Raw genomic sequence first — 18,404 nt, forward strand, 5'->3', positions numbered from 1 at the left:
ATTGTTGTTGTTTATTGTATTTATATGCTGCCCCACCAGTAACTGATGATGTTACCTAGCTGGGTCGCGAAACGTCCCCACACCAAGCACCAAGCTCAGGGAGCATGCGCACACTCTCCGTCCCCCTCATCCTTAAAAGGACTCGCATCCCTCTCAGGCCGCCTCCCGTTGCCATGGAGACCGCCGCCGCGGCGCAGCCGAGCGCTTCGGATTGGCTGGCTTCAGGGACGTCGCCGTGGCCGCGCCGCGTCATGTGACCGAACTGTCATGGCGGCGCCGTTGCGGCTGGGTCGCGGCGTGGGTCCCCTTTGGCGGGCGCTGCAACCGCCGCCGCTCCGCCGGCCGCCGCCTCGGAGGGCCGGTTCCAGCGGAGCCAGGAGCCGCCTGTACGAGCACGCGCGGGAAGGATGGCTGTCGTGGCCGCGGCTGGACGTGGCCGGGCTGAGCGAGCGGCTGAGCGAGGCCGAGCGGGACGTGGAGGCGCGCAAGGGGCCTCTCAAGGCGCCGGACCTGCGCGAGATCGTAAGCGGAGGCGGGCGCTGGGATCTCGGCTTCGGCCCGGGGCTGTCTGACCTCCGACGGGTTGCTTAAAACGGTGCCCGGTGTCCTGCCTCCGTCGCCCGCCTTTATCCGTAGAGATCTGGTTTTTCAACCTCTGCAGCTTTAAGATAATGTGAACTTCAACTCCCATGATCCCCCCAGCCGGCCTGCATTAAAATGTCTGGATTTCAGTTCCCAGAATTCCCCAACCATCATGCAACTATAGCAATAGCCCTTAGGCTTTACAGCCTTCTCTAAGCGGTTTACAGAGCCAGCATATTGCTCCCAGTGATATGTGGACTTCAACTCCCAGAATTCCCCAGCCAGCATACGTTAAAATGTGCAGCTTTCAATTCCCAGAATTCCTCAGTTGACATGCATTAAAATGTGTGGATTTCAACTCCCAGAATACCCCAGCTAGCAGGGGGTCCACACTTTTAAAGTTGCTGAGCTTGAAAGACATTGGTATAGATCAGTGTTTCTCAACCTTGGCAACTTGAAGATGTCTGGACTTCAACTCCCAGAATTCCCCAGCCAGCGAATGCTGGCTTTGGAATTCTGGGAGTTGAAGTCCAGACATCTTCAAGTTGCCAAGGTTGAGAAACACTGGTATAGATGACCTTTGGATTGGTCTGTTATTCTGAACCCTGTAGCAATCAAAGAGCTTGGGACCTCTAATTTCCTTCCACTTTCCCCAAAAATATTGACTTCTATACAGAATGGAGTTTTCATCTTGACAGATTATATGCCATCATCAGGCGACCTAGAATTCAGTGGGTCAGCATTATTTTCCATTAATTCCATTCATATTTGTTAAATCCTTCCATCCTCCTCCTTGCCCCTCAAGCCTTGAATTAAAAGTAATTGATAAGGAAATATTTTTAAGTGCTTTTTAAAAAATATCTGGAGGTTTAGAAACGGGTTTGTTGATTCACTTACATGTAAATTTAGTTTACATGCTACAGACTTAACCTCCCGTTGCTTCTGATCTAACAGAACTGGGATTTGGTGAAAGAGGACATTCATACCATGGTGTCTCCTTTTAATTGATCTGGTTTAATCCTTGCTAGACTTTTGTAATCTTCTTTCTTCCTGGATCCAGGTTACTGCTTGGGAGAGGCTGAATCAGGTTCAAGAGGAGATTGCAAAATTCACCGCAGAAAAAGAGAGAGTGAGGACAGAAGTGTACAATTTTACGGTGAGAGCCCGTGATCATGATCACTCTGGAATAACCCCTGAATTTACTGTAGGAAAATATGTTAACGAATTAATAGCAATAGCAGTTCGACTTATATACCACTTCATAGGGCTTTCAGCCCTCTCTAAGTGGTTTACAGAGTCAGCATATCGCCCCCGCAGTCTGGGTCCTCATTTCACCCACCTCGGAAGGATGGAAGGCTGAGTCAACCTTGAGCCGGTGAGATTTGAACCGCCGAACTGCAGTTAGCAGTCAGCTGAAGTGGCCTGCAGTACTGCACTCTAATCACTGCGCCACCTTGGCTCTTTAATAAGTTTCTATGTCTGGTCACTTCCCTTCAATACCTTGTTTTGTTTTTGTCTGAATTATGATTGCTGGGGAATTTTCATTAAAAAAAAGCTGGTAAGGATTGAATCAATGCTTCAGATCGTTTATCCCAAATTTTGGAATGTTAATTGGTTGCTTTTCATAGTGGTAGAATAGACAAAAATAGCTTCATATCCTTGGTTGATAGTTAATTATTCACAATCAATACATTGGTTTGTTTTATGAATAAACTGTCTTCTGTTTTTTTTTCTTTGTAGCAAAGCCATGATGAGAGCACTTTACAGTCGGTAAGGAATTTTTTTTTCTTTTTATAGCTATCTTAATCATTTCAATCCAGAGCATTAAATATAGAATTAGCATTTGTTTGATTTACCAGCAGGAGACTCTAAAATAGGAGGGCAAAAAACAGGAGGCCTAGGAAGTACTAGGGGTGAAATGATGGCAGTGTTCCAATATTTGAGGGGCTGCATAAAGAAAAGGGGGGTCAACCTATTCTCCAAAGCACATGAAGGAGGACAAGAAGCAACGGATGAAAACTAATCAAGGAAAGAAGCAACCTAGAACTAAGGAGAAATTTTCTAACAGAACAATTAATCGGAGGAATGACTTGCCTCCAGAGGTTGTGGGTGCTACAACACTGGAGTTTTGCAAGACGAGATTGGACAATCATTTGTCTGGAATTGTTTAAGGTTTCCTGCTTGAGCAGTGGGATGGACTAGAAGGTTCCTTCCTGCAGCTTTTTCACGCTCCTGATGGGCCGCTCATGTTTGTAGCCGAATGAGAAGAAAGACACCGGACAAATCCTTCTTGGGATGAAGCTTGGCTTGGCCCTGAGCGATGCCCGGGGGGGGGGGGGGGGCTTCTTTTATTAGTTCCAAACAAAGAGAAGGTGTATACAAATTACATCAAAAGGCACACATGACTAAATAATCCAATAATAATATTGCAGCGTGGCAAGAGGCTTCGTCTCGGGGCAGAAAAGGAGGGGTAGATGAGAAGGGGGGCTGCTTCGTCCCTGGGCAGGAGAGGAGAGGTAGATGAGAGGTGGAGGAAGAGGTGGGAGGGAGTGGGGGAAGACGCGAGCAGCTCGCATTCCTGCATCCCTTGTCAGCACCTCTCCATTAGATAATTAGGAAAGAAGACCACGAGACTCCATGCGTGGAAATCAAGTGTACTTTTACTAATTATAAATGATTAAAGGCATAGCGAAGCGCGAAAGCGATTGATATATAGAATAGCCCATTCCCCTCCCCTTGGCATCACAGTTACAGTCCAATCATAATTCTCTCAAGTGTCAGGTGCGAGATAACTTCAAAAGGCATCACGAAGATGGAATGTTGGTGCCGTTAGTCCTGGCGGGAATCTCCCACGCATGCGTAGTCCGACCAGCAGCTGAACTCCAGAACCTTCCTCCAGCACAATGAGTAACCCCTCCCAAATACCATGCCCTCCCTCCCCGTTTCATGGCAGCTGAAGCAACAGCAAAGCAGAGGCTGACATCCCTTTGAAGTGCTGGCTAACTGCTAGATACTAGATGCTGGTACAGAGGAGCACACTAATTAATAGGAAAGCTCTTACATATTGCTAATAATGTTTTGTTCATCTCGTAGCATCCATCTCTGGGCCTGTGTTTTCAGGCAGCCATAACTGCCCTATACACAGAACTGGTAATGGATCCCAACACCTTCCAACTCTGTTATTCTGATCAGTGTATCCTTTGCATCTCCAGAATTCACCAGGAATAGGGGAGCCAAAAATCCTGTTCCGTTTTCTTTTTTTGTATTTGTCCAGCATCCACCATTGTTGAGAGTCACATCGTTATTTAGGAAGCAGGACCTAAAGAGCACAATTTGTCTTGAGACTTGTAAAACTCCTCTTTATACTATTAAATTCTTGTATTGTGCCCCACTCCAAAACGGATCTTTCTTCAGTTCATTTCTGAAGCACATAATGCCCAGATCCTGGAGTTGCCCTCGAACCAATGGAAGTTATGCCTTTTTGCCAGAAAAGGTGCCTGCTGACTCACACCAATGGTTCCATAAGGACCACAATCCTTCTGGATGTACATATTTTGATTACTATAATTGATTAAGTGCATATGCCACCCACCTCCCGATGCTTCTGGGCGGTCACAGATTAAAAAAAAACATTCGAAACAAGGGGAGAAAAATGCCACGATAAAAATGGAAAATATTTTCCGCTTCTGTGGATTCTTTTGACATCTTTCCCCATCTTTCTCTCTCCCGCCAGCTGCCTGTTTACAACGCCTTGGTGAAAGAGGGGAGGGAAATCCGTTTTCGCCTTAAAGCCTTGCGTCAGGAGGAAGTTGAGTTGCAAGAGAAATACTACCCGCCTGCCCTAAAGCTGCCCAACAGGATTCATCCTGATGTGGTAAGGAGCATGAAATAGGGAAGTACATTTTGGTACGTCTAGGGCTCTGAAGCTTATGTCCAGTTAAATCAATTTATTGCTAAGAAGCCAATCCAGGTAATCACTGAAACCATTTGTTTTGTGACTTCAGTTAACAGTGGCACTGAAAAAAAGGGACTTACGACCACTTTTCACACTTTCACACCATTGCAGCATCTCCGTGGTCACATGATGGGATGCTTGGCAACTGGTTTATATTTATGACGTTTGCAATATCCCGGGGTCAGGTGACCCGCTTTTACGACCTTGGGACAAGCAAAGTCAGTGGGGAAGCCAGATTCACTTAACAACCTTGTTGTTAATCTTAAGAACTGCAAGGAAGGTCGCAAAATGGGTCAAAACTCACTGAAGAATCGTCTCACTCAGCAACAGAAACTTGTGGCTTAATTGCGATCAGAAGTTGAGGACTACCTGTACGCAGGAATCTTCTCAACTAACTTAGCTCTTGCTTGGAGCCAGAAAAGATTTCCTGGGATTCACGGGGTGATTGGACTTAGTTTGTTTGTGGCTGTGTAGGGATTCTAGTCTGATTCCTCTTTTGACTCCGCCTCCACTCCTTCTATAAACTCCTATGAGTGAGGCAGCCCAAATTTCCTCAACCTTTACTCTAACATTGTTGCAGAGACCTCTTGCTTTAGATTCACTTAGCTTAGTCCTGGTGTTTTTCACCTTGAGTTTGGTCAGAGATAATATCCAATGCTGTGTCTTCACCTCTTCTCTTTTCTTCCCGTAGCAATTTGGAGAGGAGAATGAACCCAGGATAGTGGAGATCATCGGCGAAAAACCAGGTGGGGAGACAATAGCTATTGAAGTACAATTCAGAACCCATTGAAAAGCTTTAGTACCCATGTACAGCCAAACATAATACTTGTACAGCCAATGCAACACAGTGGTGCTTTAAAGCATAACGCCTTTTGCTTCTTTTGCTTTGTTTTGGAAACAGAATTTGATTTCGAGGTAAAAGGACACCTAGAAGTTGGAGAAAACCTGGATATTATTAGGCAAAGGTTAGTATGAAAAATTGCAACATTCCAAATGGTAGGATTAAAACTCATTCCCCCTCCAGTTTATTCCAGCCAGTAGGAGCCGAGGTGGCGCAGTGGTTAAATGCAGCTCTGCAGGCTACTTCAGCTGACTGTAGTTCTGCAGTTCGGCTGTTCAAATCTCACCGGCTCAGGGTTGACTCAGCCTTCCATCCTCCCGAGGTGGGTAAAATGAGGACCCAGATTGTTGTTGGGGGCAATATGCTGACTCTGTAAACCGCTTAGAGAGGGCTGAAAGCCCTATGAAGCGGTATATAAGTCTAACTGCTATTGCTATTGCTAAATAGAAATTTGAGAATAGGACAGACAGAGTTGAATTTCTTCTTAATCAGATTGAAATAAGGGGTGGAGTTTGTTTTAATGATCACTTAATGAAATAAGCAAAGAGTGCAATATGCTAGGTCAGTTATGGACATTGTAGTAGAGGCAGTTTGGACTCTGGCGGTTAAAAAAACAAATAAATCAGGAATCTGGTAGCAGCATTTGCGCCTAAGAGCCGAGGTGGCGCAGTGGTTAAATGCAGCACTGCAGGCTACTTCAGCTGACTGCAGTTCTGCAGTTCGGCTGTTCAAATCTCACCGGCTCAGGGTTGACTCAGCCTTCCATCCTTCCGAGGTGGGTAAAATGAGGACCCGGATTGTTGGGGGCGATATGCTGACTCTGTAAACCGCTTAGAGAGGGCTGAAAGCCCTATGAAGAGGTATATAAGTCTAACTGCTATTGCTCTAACTGCTATTTGATTAAAAGACAGCTGTAGCTCGTAAGAATTTTAAACCAAACTTCATAAAATTGGTTTTCATAAAAGGTGCTGCCAGAGTCCTCCTGATTTGTGTTGGAATTTGGTGAGATCATTTACCAAAAAAATCTGTACAGTCCGTGTTCGCAACTAGCTGGGACAGAACGTGACTAAATTTGGTATCAAAGGAGTGAAAATTTCAAATGCTTGTAACCTAAACAGACAAACAGGTGGCTTGATTTAAATTCATTTAAATATTACCCAGAAGAGAAGGGGAGCCTGCACGTTAATTTGGCTGCTCCTTTAGGAATCTCCTGAGCACTTTTTTTTTTCTACTGCCTCTTCTCCGTAGACGCTTATCACATATTTCCGGTTTTCGATCGTACTACCTCCGCGGGGCGGGAGCTCTGCTTGAGCGAGCCCTGGTCCAGTTTGCTTTCTCCAAGCTGATCCGAAAGGTATGGAATTCCCGAGCATCTCACACTTGATGTCTGTGGAGATTCTCAGTCCTCCAGGTGCTTTTTTCCCCCCTCAGAGGCAACTGGACTTTCTTGAAGCCGCTTCTCAGATGAGAAACGAAATATCTTCAAAGGAAAACCAAATCCGGTTGCCTCTTTTTTTTCTTCTTCTTGTTTTAGTATATTTTATTTTCATTTTCATACACTCACATGTATACCCCATACAGTATTAAACAGTAATTGCATCAATTCCTCTTGTCGACAATGCCCCAGAAAATAAAAGCCCAATATACCTCTTCCATTCTCCATACACCTCTTTCTTCCACCACCCTCCAACTTTCTATCTTCCCTCCGTCATCCCCCTCTACCCTACTTCCCCTTGCCCTCTACCACTCCTCTCTCCAGATCCGCTCCCCCCCTTCCCTTTCGCCTTCCCCCCCCCCACCCTCTCTCCCATCCCTCTCTACCCACCTTTCTTCTTTCCTACTCCTCCTCCCCTCGGTGTATTTCCACTATATGTTAATGTATTTGGCTTATCCTATTTTTAAAGAAAAATTAGAGAAAAACAGTATACATGTGAAGTCACATTGCATTGAGATCTAACACAGTGTTTCTCAACCTTAGCAACTTGAAGATGTCTGGACTTCAAGTCCCAGAATTCCCCAGCCAGCGAATGCTGGCTGGGGAATTCTGGGAGTTGAAGTCCAGACATCTTCAAGTTGCCAAGGTTGAGAAACACTGATCTAACACATCGTGTCTAGCCTAATGTATATCCCTCCCTCCCTCCCCCCGACCCCCGACCCCCCTCCTCCTCCCCCCCCGACTTCCCAGAACCCGTACACGGTATAGATTTTTAACAAACACAGTCTAAAATCTATTGAGAAAAAAGAAATAAAGAAATTAATAACATCTCTACCTTGATCTTAGCTTCTTCTTGCTGAGCTAACTTTAAACAATTTAAATCATTCCTGATCTTAAGCATAGGCTTTTTTTTTTTTTTTCCAAGAGGCAACCAGATTTGGAAAACCAAATCCGGTTGCCTCTTGAAAAAAAAAACCACCTTTGGGATCTAATTCTTGAGCATTGTTTCTCAAACTTGACCTACCTGTTCAGAGGTGTGGTGGATTTCAGGTTCCAGAGTTCCCCAGCCAGCCATGCTCTTGTGCTGATTGTACCACAAAGTTCGTTGCAAAAAAATTAAGAGGGATCGGCAAACGCTCCATAGTGCTGATTTTCCTTCCTAAGGTGGCAGGCTGAACCAAAGTAGGCCTCAAGCCTGAACCAAACTAGGGTTTCACGATATTAAGCTTTAACTGTTCACATAGAAATTACAAGGTTTGCTTTTAGGACATAGTGTGGTTAGACACGGGTTAGAAGGAAGTCTGCACATGAAATTTGCTGAAGTAAAACATCTGTTTTAGCCCATCTGCTGGCTTTGCTGTTAATCTGTTTGGTAGACACATATCGTTAGTTCCTCAAAATACGAGCTATGCATGTCCGTTAGCTGACCCATGTATTATGACATCCTGTAGACATACTTTCCGTAACTCAAGGGCAAATCTTGAGGGGTGTTTCCAAAACTAACAGATGGCTTTAGCTGAAAGTGATAAACTACATAAGGAAGTTCCTGAATTTCACTCAGTGTTCAGGCCATTTATCCTTTGCTATGAACCTGCGCAAATAAACTCTTCCTTCTCTGAAGGGCTGGTTTGTGTGTCCTGTCATTTCCTACAACATTCCTATCTTTGCATTAAGGGCAAACTAAAAATGGGGTGTTTTTTTTACAGGCATTTGAGCATGAAGCATTCCTGCAGTCCTTAATATTTTTTTTTTCTTTTACCTCCAGGGTTTCATTCCCATGTGCGTCCCAGATTTGGTTAAAGGAGCCGTGTTTGTGAGTGTCCCTCCGTTTTGTTCCATTGCATCCGGTTTTGACTAATGAAGGTGTCTATGGGGCTAAATGGGGTTCTATGGGGTCCTCAGTGAGCTTACTTTTCTTGCAGATGTTTCATGACCCAACTAGGTAACCTCATCAGTGCTAGAAGGGAGGGAGGGTTGTGGAAGGGGAGAGGGAGGAGGACTGAGGGGTCTTTGATGCTCTCTGAGCTTGGTGGTTTCCTTGCAGATGTTTCGTGACCCAACTAGGGAACATCATCAGTGCTAGAAGAGAGGGGGGTTGTGGGGAAGAAGAGGGGAGGAGGAGAATGATGAATGGGAGGAAGAGGAGGAGGAAGAAGAGGACTGCAGAGTCCTTGGTGCCCTCTGAGCTTGGTGGTTTCCTTGCAGATGTTTCGTGATCCAACTAGGTAACAACATCAGTGCTAGAAGAGAGGGGGGGTGTGGGGAAGAAGAGGGGAGGAGGAGAATGATGAAGGGGAGGAAGAGGAGGAGGAAGAAGAGGACTGCAGAGTCCTTGGTGCTCTCTGAGCTTGGTGGTTTCCTTGCAGATGTTTCATGACCCAACTAGGTAACAACATCAGTGCTAGAAGAGAGGGGGGTTGTGGGGAAGAGGAGGGGAGGAGGAGAATGATGAAGGGAAGGAAGAAGAGGAGGAAGAAGAGAACTGCAGAGTCCTTGGTGTTCTCTGAGCTTGGTCGTTTTCTTGCCGATGTTTCATGACCCAACTAGGGAACATCATCAGTGCTAGAAGAGAGGGGGGTTGGTTGGGGGGGAGGAGGAGGACTCGGGAGTCCTGGGTGCTCTCTGAGCTTAGAAGTTTTCTTGTAGACGTCTCATGACCCAGCTAGGTAACATCATCAGTGTTTTCTGTGTATCAGGAAGGCTGTGGCATGTTACCTGAAGTCCACTCCTCGCTGGTGTATAGCATAGACCCTTCCCGGTTCGAGGATCTGAACTTGGCGGGAACATCTGAAGTCGGCATTGCAGGTATGATTGAAACAGGGAAGCCTTCCGGCCTGTGGTTGAGGATGAATTTGGGGGCCACATCAGTGCTTGAAGGAAGAGGGATGCGTGGAATGAAGGAGGAGGAAGGGGATTGTGGGGTCCTTGGTGCTCTCTGAGCTGGGTGGTTTCCCTGCAGACGTTCCATGACCCAACTAGGTAACATTATCAGTGATAGAAGAGAGGAGGTTGTGGGAAGAGGAGAGGAGGAGGAAAATGATGAAGGGGAGGAAGAGGAGGAGGAAGAAGAGGACTGTGGGGTCCTTGGTGCTCTCTGAGCTTGGTGGTTTTCTTGCAGACATTTCATGACCCAACTAGGTAACAGCATCAGTTGTAGAAGGGAGAGGGGGTTGTGGGGAAGAGGAAGGGAGGAGGAGAATGATGAAGGGGAGGAAGAGGAGGAGGAAGAAGACGGCTCTGAGGTCTTTGATGCTCTCTGAGCTTGGTGGTTTCCCTGCAGACCTTCCATGACCCAACTAGGTAACATCATCAGTGCCAGGAGGGTTTGTTGTCTATATCCAAGTGGCTTGCTCTGTCCGTGTTGCTGGGAATGTCCTTGGCGGTTCCTTAATTGATCTGTTGTTTACTCTTGGTTTATTTAATTGCTCGTCTTCTGGCACTGATGATGTTCTCTAGTTGGGTTCCGTAACGTCTGCAAGAAGACCCTCAACCTCAAGAGACCCCCACCCCCCCCAAATACAGTTTGCCCCCGAGCTACGAATATTCTCTCCTATCTGCCCCCTTTCTTTCGTTCTGTTTTTGGCTTCTCCAGGTTATTTTGCAGACCACGCAGTAGCTTTGAAGGACATGCCCGTCAGGTGAGTGGTTTTCTACATGCTGTGCATTCACACCTGGATTTCCCAGGATTTTTGTCAGGGGGGCTGGGAAGGCCCGATCTGCACCGCCCGGCCTGATTAATCCTCTTTTTTCTCTTGGCCAGGATTGTGTGTTCCAGCACCTGCTACCGAGCAGAAACTGAAAAGGGGAAAGAACCATGGGGTCTCTATCGGGTGCATCAGTTCACCAAGGTGAGGCTCACTTTTGCCACCCTCACCTTCAAGGTCTGCAGAGGGAGAGGGGAAGAAAGATACAGCGCACCTGTGGCTGTGCGGGTGCCACGAATAAGGCACCTTCGCTGGATGCAGCCTGGCGTATTTTGGCTGCTGGGTGCAGGCATGTGTTCGGCTGTGCCTGAAGAAAAATCAAAATTACGGTGGAAGGGAGGGCACTCCGTATTGAGCAAAAGAAAATACAGATAGTCTCTGACTTGCAACCGTTCTCTCTTTCGACCTTCTGACAATGGGTGAATCCGGCTTCACTTAACAACCGTTGTCACTAACTAGGCAGCTGCAGTGACTCCCTTAGTAACTGCGGCAGGAAGGGTCCTGAAACGGAAGCAAAAGTCGCTGAACCATCTCGAAATTTCGTGACCCGTCAAAACCGCGGACCACAAAAGCGCGATCGACAAAATCGCGCATTTGACGTCATCACAGCGCGACGAAAAAGATCGAAAAATTGAAATAAAAATTAATAAAAATTAAATTACAGCAAGCCGATTCACATAAAGGTAAGGGTTAGGGTTAGGGTTAGGTTAAGGGTTAGGGTTAGCTTTAGAGCGTTAGCGTTACGTTTAGCGTTAGGTTAAGGGTTAGCGTTAGGTTTTTCGTTACGTTAACGGTTAGGTTTAGGGTTAGGTTAAGGGTTAGGTTTAGGGTTAGGTTTAGGGTTAGGTTTAGGGTTAGGTTTGGGGGGGTTAGCGTTAGGTTTTTCGTTACGTTAACGGTTAGGTTTAGGGTTAGGTTTAGGGTTAGGTTTAGGGTTAGGTTAAGGGTTAGGTTTAGGGTTAGGTTTAGGGTTAGGTTTGGGGGGGTTAGGGTAAGGTTTTCGCTTTATTTTTACATTTTTCGATCTTTTTCGTTGCGCTGTGATGACGTCACATACGCGCTTTTGTCGACCGCGATTTTGTCGTCCGCGGTTTTGTGGTGGAACCCGAAATTTTGGGCTCAGTTATGGTCGTACGTTGAGGAGGCAGTCCTCCACAACGATGAAACATTAGTGATAATAACAATAGCGTAACATTCGTGATCAATCAGTGGAAGGTTATATTTCCAAGAACGAAACAAGTGCAAAATAAGACCCCGCCAACTTCATCTTGGCTGGAGCGTTCCGTTTTTGCTCCCAAATTGGGTCTGTTTCAGATGATGATGATGATTTCTCTCCAAAAATGGAGAGAAACTTTGCAACTTTTAAGATGTGGGGACTTCAACTGTCCATGCATCTGAAAGCAGGCTGCCCGGGGAATTCTGGGAGTTGGAGTCCACCCATCTTAAAAGTTGGCAAGTTTGGTAAAACTCGAGTGAAGTCACCCTCTTCTCCTTCCGGCATTCGCCCAGGTGGAAATGTTTGGGGTCACCGCCAACGAGACAGGCCTCGAAAGCAGTGCCTTGATGGAGGAATTTCTCACCCTGCAGAAAGAGATTTTCCTGGAGCTGGGATTGCACTACAAGTAAGGAGGCCCGGTGGGCGTGGTAGCAGTTGCTGGATCTGTCCCAGCCCCTTCTGGGTGGCTGAGGTTGAGAAACGCCGATAATGGGAGAAATAGCTGCACCGCAAAGTAGCCACAGAGTTTTATTACACAGATAGTCCTCCAATTACGACCATTAGTTTAGTGTCCGAAGTTACAACGGCATTGAAATTAGTGACCTATGACCATTTTTCACACAACCGTTGCAGCATCTCCATAGTCACGTGATCAAAACCCATCCGCTTGGCAACCGATTCATATTTATGACGGTTGCAGGATTACGTGATCCCCCTCTTTGCGTCCTTCGGGCAAGCCAAGTGAATGGGGGAATCAGATTTCACTTCACAGTTGTGATACTAACACAACAATGCAGTGTTTCGCTTAACAAGTGTGGCGAGAGAGGTCGTAAAATGGTTGCAAAACTCACTTGAGAGCGGCCCTGTTTAGCAGCATAAACCTTGGGCTCAACTGTGGTCGTAAGTCGAGGACTACCTGTATCCCGTGGGGGAGTTCACCGTAAACCTTTCCTCCCCATCCAAGGAGCTGAATGCGTAAAGATGGCGCATGGAGGGTGGGGCTCAGCCCCTCGCTTTGCCTCCCCCAAACGGGGTTCGGGATTTCGCTGTTCCTGTTTGTGACTGCTGGGCTTCACTCTGTGACCAGCCTCTCTCTTTGTGGCAGAGTTCTGGATATGCCCCCGCACGAACTGGGCCTGTCTGCCTTCAGGAAATTTGACATTGAGGCCTGGATGCCTGGACGGAATCAGTATGGAGAGGTGAGGTGGGGAGGGGTGTTTCAAGACCTTTTTGGCTGGGGGTTCGCGCTAAAGGTTGGTGGTGGTGGGAAATCAAGATGGTGTGTGTGTGTGTGTGTGTGTGTGTGTGTGTGTGTGTGAGAGAGAGAGAGAGAGAGAGAGAGAGCACAAAAGAGAAAGCCCCTCACCACCCTCCAGGCCTTCCGCAAAGCCCTTAAAACCTGGCTGTTCCGACAGGCCTGGGGCTAAAGAGTTTTTGCCCCCCTTCTCGAATGGTATGGTTGTTGTGTGTTTTTAAATTTTGTATTGCTATGTCTCGTCTTTTTATTCCCCTGTCTGTACCCCCTTCCCTGATTGAATTGTGAGCCGCCCTGAGTCCCCTTCGGGGAAAAGGGCGGCATATAAATGTAATAAATCCAATCCAATCCAAAACTCTGGAATGCCTTGAGTAATTTTGGTACACAGATGACTTAACGCTCTGGAAAAAAGTACTGTGAGTAAGAGACCCCTAACACCCCTCAGTGTGTGTGTTATCTCATAAAAGAGCAATGTGAAACATTGAGAATGTGAAGAAAAAATTAGAACAAAATAGATAAGAAAGGAACTAAATGAGAGTGTTTATGATGGCTCGTGTGTCTTTTCCCAAGAAAAGAATCCTCATTCTGCCTAACTTTAACTTTAATAAAAATTTGTATGCCGCCCACTCCCGTTGGGACTCTGGGCGGCTCACAGCAAAATAAAAGCATTTAAAAATGTAAGAAAAGATACAATATTTAAAATTAATACATCATCCATTCAGTCTAAGTGGGGCTGGATATTAATCAACACCCCCAGGCTTGCCGGAACAGCCAGCTCTTGGTCGCTTTACGGAAGGCCGGGAGAGTGGTAAGGGGCCGGATCTCTACGGGTAGATCGTTCCACAGGGCTTAAACCAGATGGGGGGATGGAATTGCTTCTTTTTGGTTCACCCATCGTGTTCCTGGCCCTCGTCCTCTTTCATTCTCCCCTCCCTCTCTAGATCTCGAGCGTCTCTAATTGCACCGATTTCCAGTCGCGGCGGTTGAACATCATGTATCACGACGAGAAAGAGCAGCTCAGCTTTGCACATACTGTAAGCTCGGTCCAGGGAGACCCGGTTAGATGTCTCGAGAATAAAAAGGGTGGGGGTCTGCAGAGGGAGAAAGCACCCACCTGATGCCTTTTCTCCCTCTGGGCAAATCTTGGGGCTGGGGGGCTCCGTCTGCACGGGCCCCCCCAAACATTCACGACCCCTTTGGCGCCTTCGCAGGTTAACGGAACCGCTTGTGCCATTCCCCGGATGCTCATTGCCATCCTGGAATCCAACCAACTCAAGGTTTGTTGATGGGGTGTGTGAGTGGGGGGGTGTTGCTTTGCATAGGCTCCAGAATATGGCAGCCTTGCCCAAGCTGGAGCCTTCCGGGTGCATTGGAACTACAACTCCCAGGATTCCCAGCCAGCAAGGGAGGAGAGATGCTTGGGGAAAGAACACGGGGGGGCTTCCTCCCTGAGAAAATTGGGAGGACGTTAGCACTTGAGAGACCGCCTGCTGCCAGTTACCTCCCACAGACCCATTAGATCACACAGGGTTGGCCGCCTCCGGGTGCCATCTACTAGCCAATGCCATCTGGCTACTACCCGGGGGAGGGCCTTCTCTGTGGCAGCTCCGGCCCTCTGGAACGAACTCCCTGCAGGGTTTCGGACCCTCACCTCTCTCCAGGCCTTCCGAAAAGCCGTTAAAACCTGGCTTTGCCGGCAGGCCTGGGGTTGATGAGTTCCCTCCCCTCTCGACTTGTATGGTTGGGTGACTCTTGCTTATTTTAATTATCTGTAGTTCATTTTATGTTCCCCTTTTTCCCCTTTTGAATTGTTCACCGCCCTGAGTCCTCCCGGAGAAAGGCGGCATACAAATAATAAAATTCTAAATAATAAAATTCTATTCTATTCTATTCTATTCTATTCACCCACTTCCTCGTGTTCCAGCCTTCTCCAGTGTAGATGACCCACTGCCAGGGTGCAGAGCAAATAGCCCAGTTGGCTGGGGGAATGCTGGGACTTGTAGTCCTAACGCGCCTGGAAGGCACCAGCTTTGGGGAAGCTGCTATTCCACATCTTAATGAATTCTGGTTTTCTCCTGTCCAATTGTGAGTTGCTGAAGTTAGGCTGAAACTCTGCCAAAGTCAACTTCACTCTGTAAATGAAATAAAGTAAAACATTTGCATCCATAGTGTAAATAAAATGGGAAGAGATGGTCCTTTAGCAACAGTTTGACGCTGCAGTGGCACTGGGAACAATGACTTGTGGCCAGTCCTTGCTCTCAACGACCAGGGCAGCGGTATCTCCCTGTTTCACACGGTCAAAATTTGGGTGCTTGGTTCCCCCGGATTTTGTATTTATGACACACTTTAGTGGGGATGGGGGTGGGATGTCACATAATTGCCCTTTTCAACCTTTGCAGCTGGCTCCCGACAACTAGAGTCATTGTGGGGGGAGGGAGCCAGATTTGCTTAATGGCCACGTGATTCACTTAACATCTGCAGCAGTTTGAACAATTGTGATAAAAAAGGGTAAATTGGAGTGCGACTCACTTAAAAACGGTCTTGCTCAACAATGGGAATTAGAGCCCCGTTGGCCGTCGTAAGTCAAGACTGTGCTAAGCCTGCACAGGTGAGGATTCTTTTTTGCTTTTAGAATAGAATAGAATACAATACAATACAGAATAGAATAGCAGTAGCAGTTAGACTTATATACCACTTCATAGGGCTTTCAGCCCTCTCTAAGCGGTTTACAGAGTCAGCCTATTGCCCCCAACAACAATCCGGGTCCTCATTTCACCCACCTCGGAAGGATGGAAGGCTGAGTCAACCTTGAGCCGGTGAGATTTGAACAGCCGAACTGCAGATAGCAGTCAGCTGAAGTAGCCTCCAGTGCTGCATTTAACCACTGTGCCATCTCCGCTCTCAGAATAGAATTTGGAATGGATCTGGAAAGGACCTTGGACATCTTCTAGTCCCACCCTCGGCTCAAGTAGGAGGCTCTATCCCATTTCAGACAAACATCTGTCCAGCCTCTTCTTAAAGACCTCCAGTGATGGAGCACCCACAACTTCTGGTGGCAAGCTGTTCCACTGGTTAATTGTTCTCACTTTCGGGAAATTTCTCCTTGGTTCCATGTTGCTTCTCTCCTTGCTTTGTTTCCATTCATTGCTTCTTGTCCTGCCTTCAGGGGCTTGGGAGAATAGGTTGCTAGCTGGGGAATTATGGCAGCTGAGGTCCAGGCCGTGCTAGTTAGGGAATTCTGGGAACTGGTCCCAGCAGAGTAGCTGGGGAATTCTGGGAGCTGAAGCCCACCCATCTTAAAGTCACCAAGGCTAACAACAGTGATCTAAAACAAGGATAGAGAAGACAGATCTGGGCAATCAACCTCTGCCATAAAACCATTTATTTATGAATTACTTTATTTTTTTTTTAATTAAAAAGCAATATCAGGGCAACACATCAGTTTTTGGGAGTGCACACGGGATACATCCAATGAGGGGGAAAAAACCATGAAAATTCAAAAGTAATTTCCCTTAGGATTTAAATACCACCAATAGGGAACTATAAAACTAGGTCATCCTTTCCACCGATTATGATATGCTAGCTTAAAGTACTTAGCAAAACGCTTTCCATTTAGACCGGAGCAGCTCCATAAACTAAAGACTCAAAAGGAACAATTCCCCGATTGTTTTATGTAGAAATGGATCTGCTGCCTAAAAACCCTGATTTAGCCTCAAAACACACACACACAGACACCTCTTTATAACCAGGATGGGATGCTGGCTGTTGGAAGAGCCGTGAGTGCCCCAAAATAATGTGTACATCACACCGACCCATCTCCCGTTACAACTAACCGGTACACTGCATTGCCCAAGAAATCTTATCAAGCCTTTTGGCCAACTTTCAAGGTACAAAAGAGTTTCCCTGTTAGGAAGTTTCTCCTTCGTTCCAAGTTGCTTCTCTCTTTGGTTAGTTTCCATCCGTTGTTTCTTGTCCTGCCCTCCGTGCTTTGGAGAATAATTTGACCCCGCTCTTCTTTTGTCCCCACCTTCTCCTTCGCCCAGGACGGCAGCGTTCGGATCCCGGCGGTCCTGCAGCCTCTGATGGGCGCGGAGATCATCCACAAACCCAGCCACCCGCTGCTAAAATACATCGGTCCCAATCGGGCCAAGAGAGGGAAGAATCCAATCCCCGGGAAGCCCTGGAAATCTTAAGAGCCTCCGTTAGGGGCCGGAATGCCGCCGCGAAACGGGGCAGCCCCTCCTGAACAGCCAACGTGCCACTTCTACCTCCAATTGGCGGCTGGAGAGGGCTACGATAACGGCGCATTGCATCGGCTTTCCCTGCAGAAGTCACAAATGAGGAAAGGCATTCGCTTAGTGCCGTTGTATTTCAGGGTAGTGCCCTTCTGAGTGACATCAGGCCGTAGAGGAGACCCCCCCTGGCGCCTTCTGGAGATGATTCACCAACCCAACCAGCGGGGGGGGGCTCTTTCCAACAGAGGCGTCTCTTCAAGGAACTGTCTCTTCTACCCAAGAGGGGGGTCTCGGTATCCTTTGGCCAGGCCTCGTTCGGTCTTCTCTGAAGGATGGATGTGTATTTTTGAGACTGGGAGGGTCCCTGCGTGGGGAGCAAAAGGGTTATTTCAGACTCAGATTTCTTCCTCTGGAATCCGGCACCCACCCCTCTAATTCAGTCCTTCACTCCTTCCGTCCCTTGAAATTTGGGGTTTTGGGAAACAGCTCGCGTCTCAAATCCCAACGGGCTCACTTGACCAGAAAAGAGATGGCTGGAAATAACATCTGTGGATAAATAAAAGAATGGGGGTGACCTTTTCACTGGCTTTGACTGAAAAGTCCTCTTCCATCTGCATCCTTTCCCAAAACCAGCTGTCCCTGGGTTGTGAATGAACCCACCCCCCCCTGGGTTTTCTCCCACCCCTCGAGGGCAGGGATAAAAGACCCATTTTGTGGGAAGCCGCCAGCTGCTGGGTGTGTGTGTGTGTGTGCCACCCTGTTCTCCTGCAACTCCAGCGATTGGGCAATCTTTGGCACGCGTTCCGCCCGACAGCTGTCCTCTGGCGCAATGAGTTGGTTGCGTGCTGTGCTGCCCCCTGCGCGGCTTCAGAACGGGCGGGCCTGGGACAAAAGGAGGATCAACAGGTGCGGCTGGTCGTGGCAAGCCAAGGGAGAGGGGGCAGGCTGCCATGGAAACCACTCTTCTAATAAGCTTCTCTGGAGCCAAAGGGAGTTTCTAGCTTCACAAATAAAATTTGGGGCAGCAAAGGGGGAACTTTATGGATGCTTGAAGGTAGAGGGGTTGGGCACCTTAGTTCACCTAAGGCAGTGTTTCTCAACCTTGGCAACTTGAAGATGTCCGGACTTCAACTCCCAGAATTCCCCAGCCAGCGAATGCTGGCTGGGGAATTCTGGGAGTT

General features: G+C 47.5%; 1 protein-coding gene across 1 annotated transcript; it reads left to right on the forward strand.

Annotated features, from left to right (window-relative positions):
* Positions 1-260: 260 nt before the first annotated feature.
* On the forward strand, positions 261-17,808 carry SARS2 (seryl-tRNA synthetase 2, mitochondrial). The gene is made up of 16 exons (XM_032227342.1): positions 261-522; positions 1,643-1,738; positions 2,323-2,352; positions 4,316-4,456; positions 5,229-5,283; positions 5,439-5,502; positions 6,627-6,732; positions 8,579-8,626; positions 9,510-9,618; positions 10,406-10,451; positions 10,574-10,661; positions 12,027-12,139; positions 12,839-12,932; positions 13,930-14,022; positions 14,200-14,265; positions 17,032-17,808. The coding sequence occupies exons 1-16, from the start codon at positions 268-270 to the stop codon at positions 17,179-17,181; spliced, it is 1,554 nt and encodes a 517-aa protein (XP_032083233.1). The 5' UTR covers positions 261-267; the 3' UTR covers positions 17,182-17,808.
* Positions 17,809-18,404: the final 596 nt, after the last annotated feature.

This window comes from Thamnophis elegans, chromosome 12, assembly GCF_009769535.1.
Source record: "Thamnophis elegans isolate rThaEle1 chromosome 12, rThaEle1.pri, whole genome shotgun sequence".
Taxonomy (NCBI): Eukaryota; Metazoa; Chordata; class Lepidosauria; order Squamata; family Colubridae; genus Thamnophis; species Thamnophis elegans.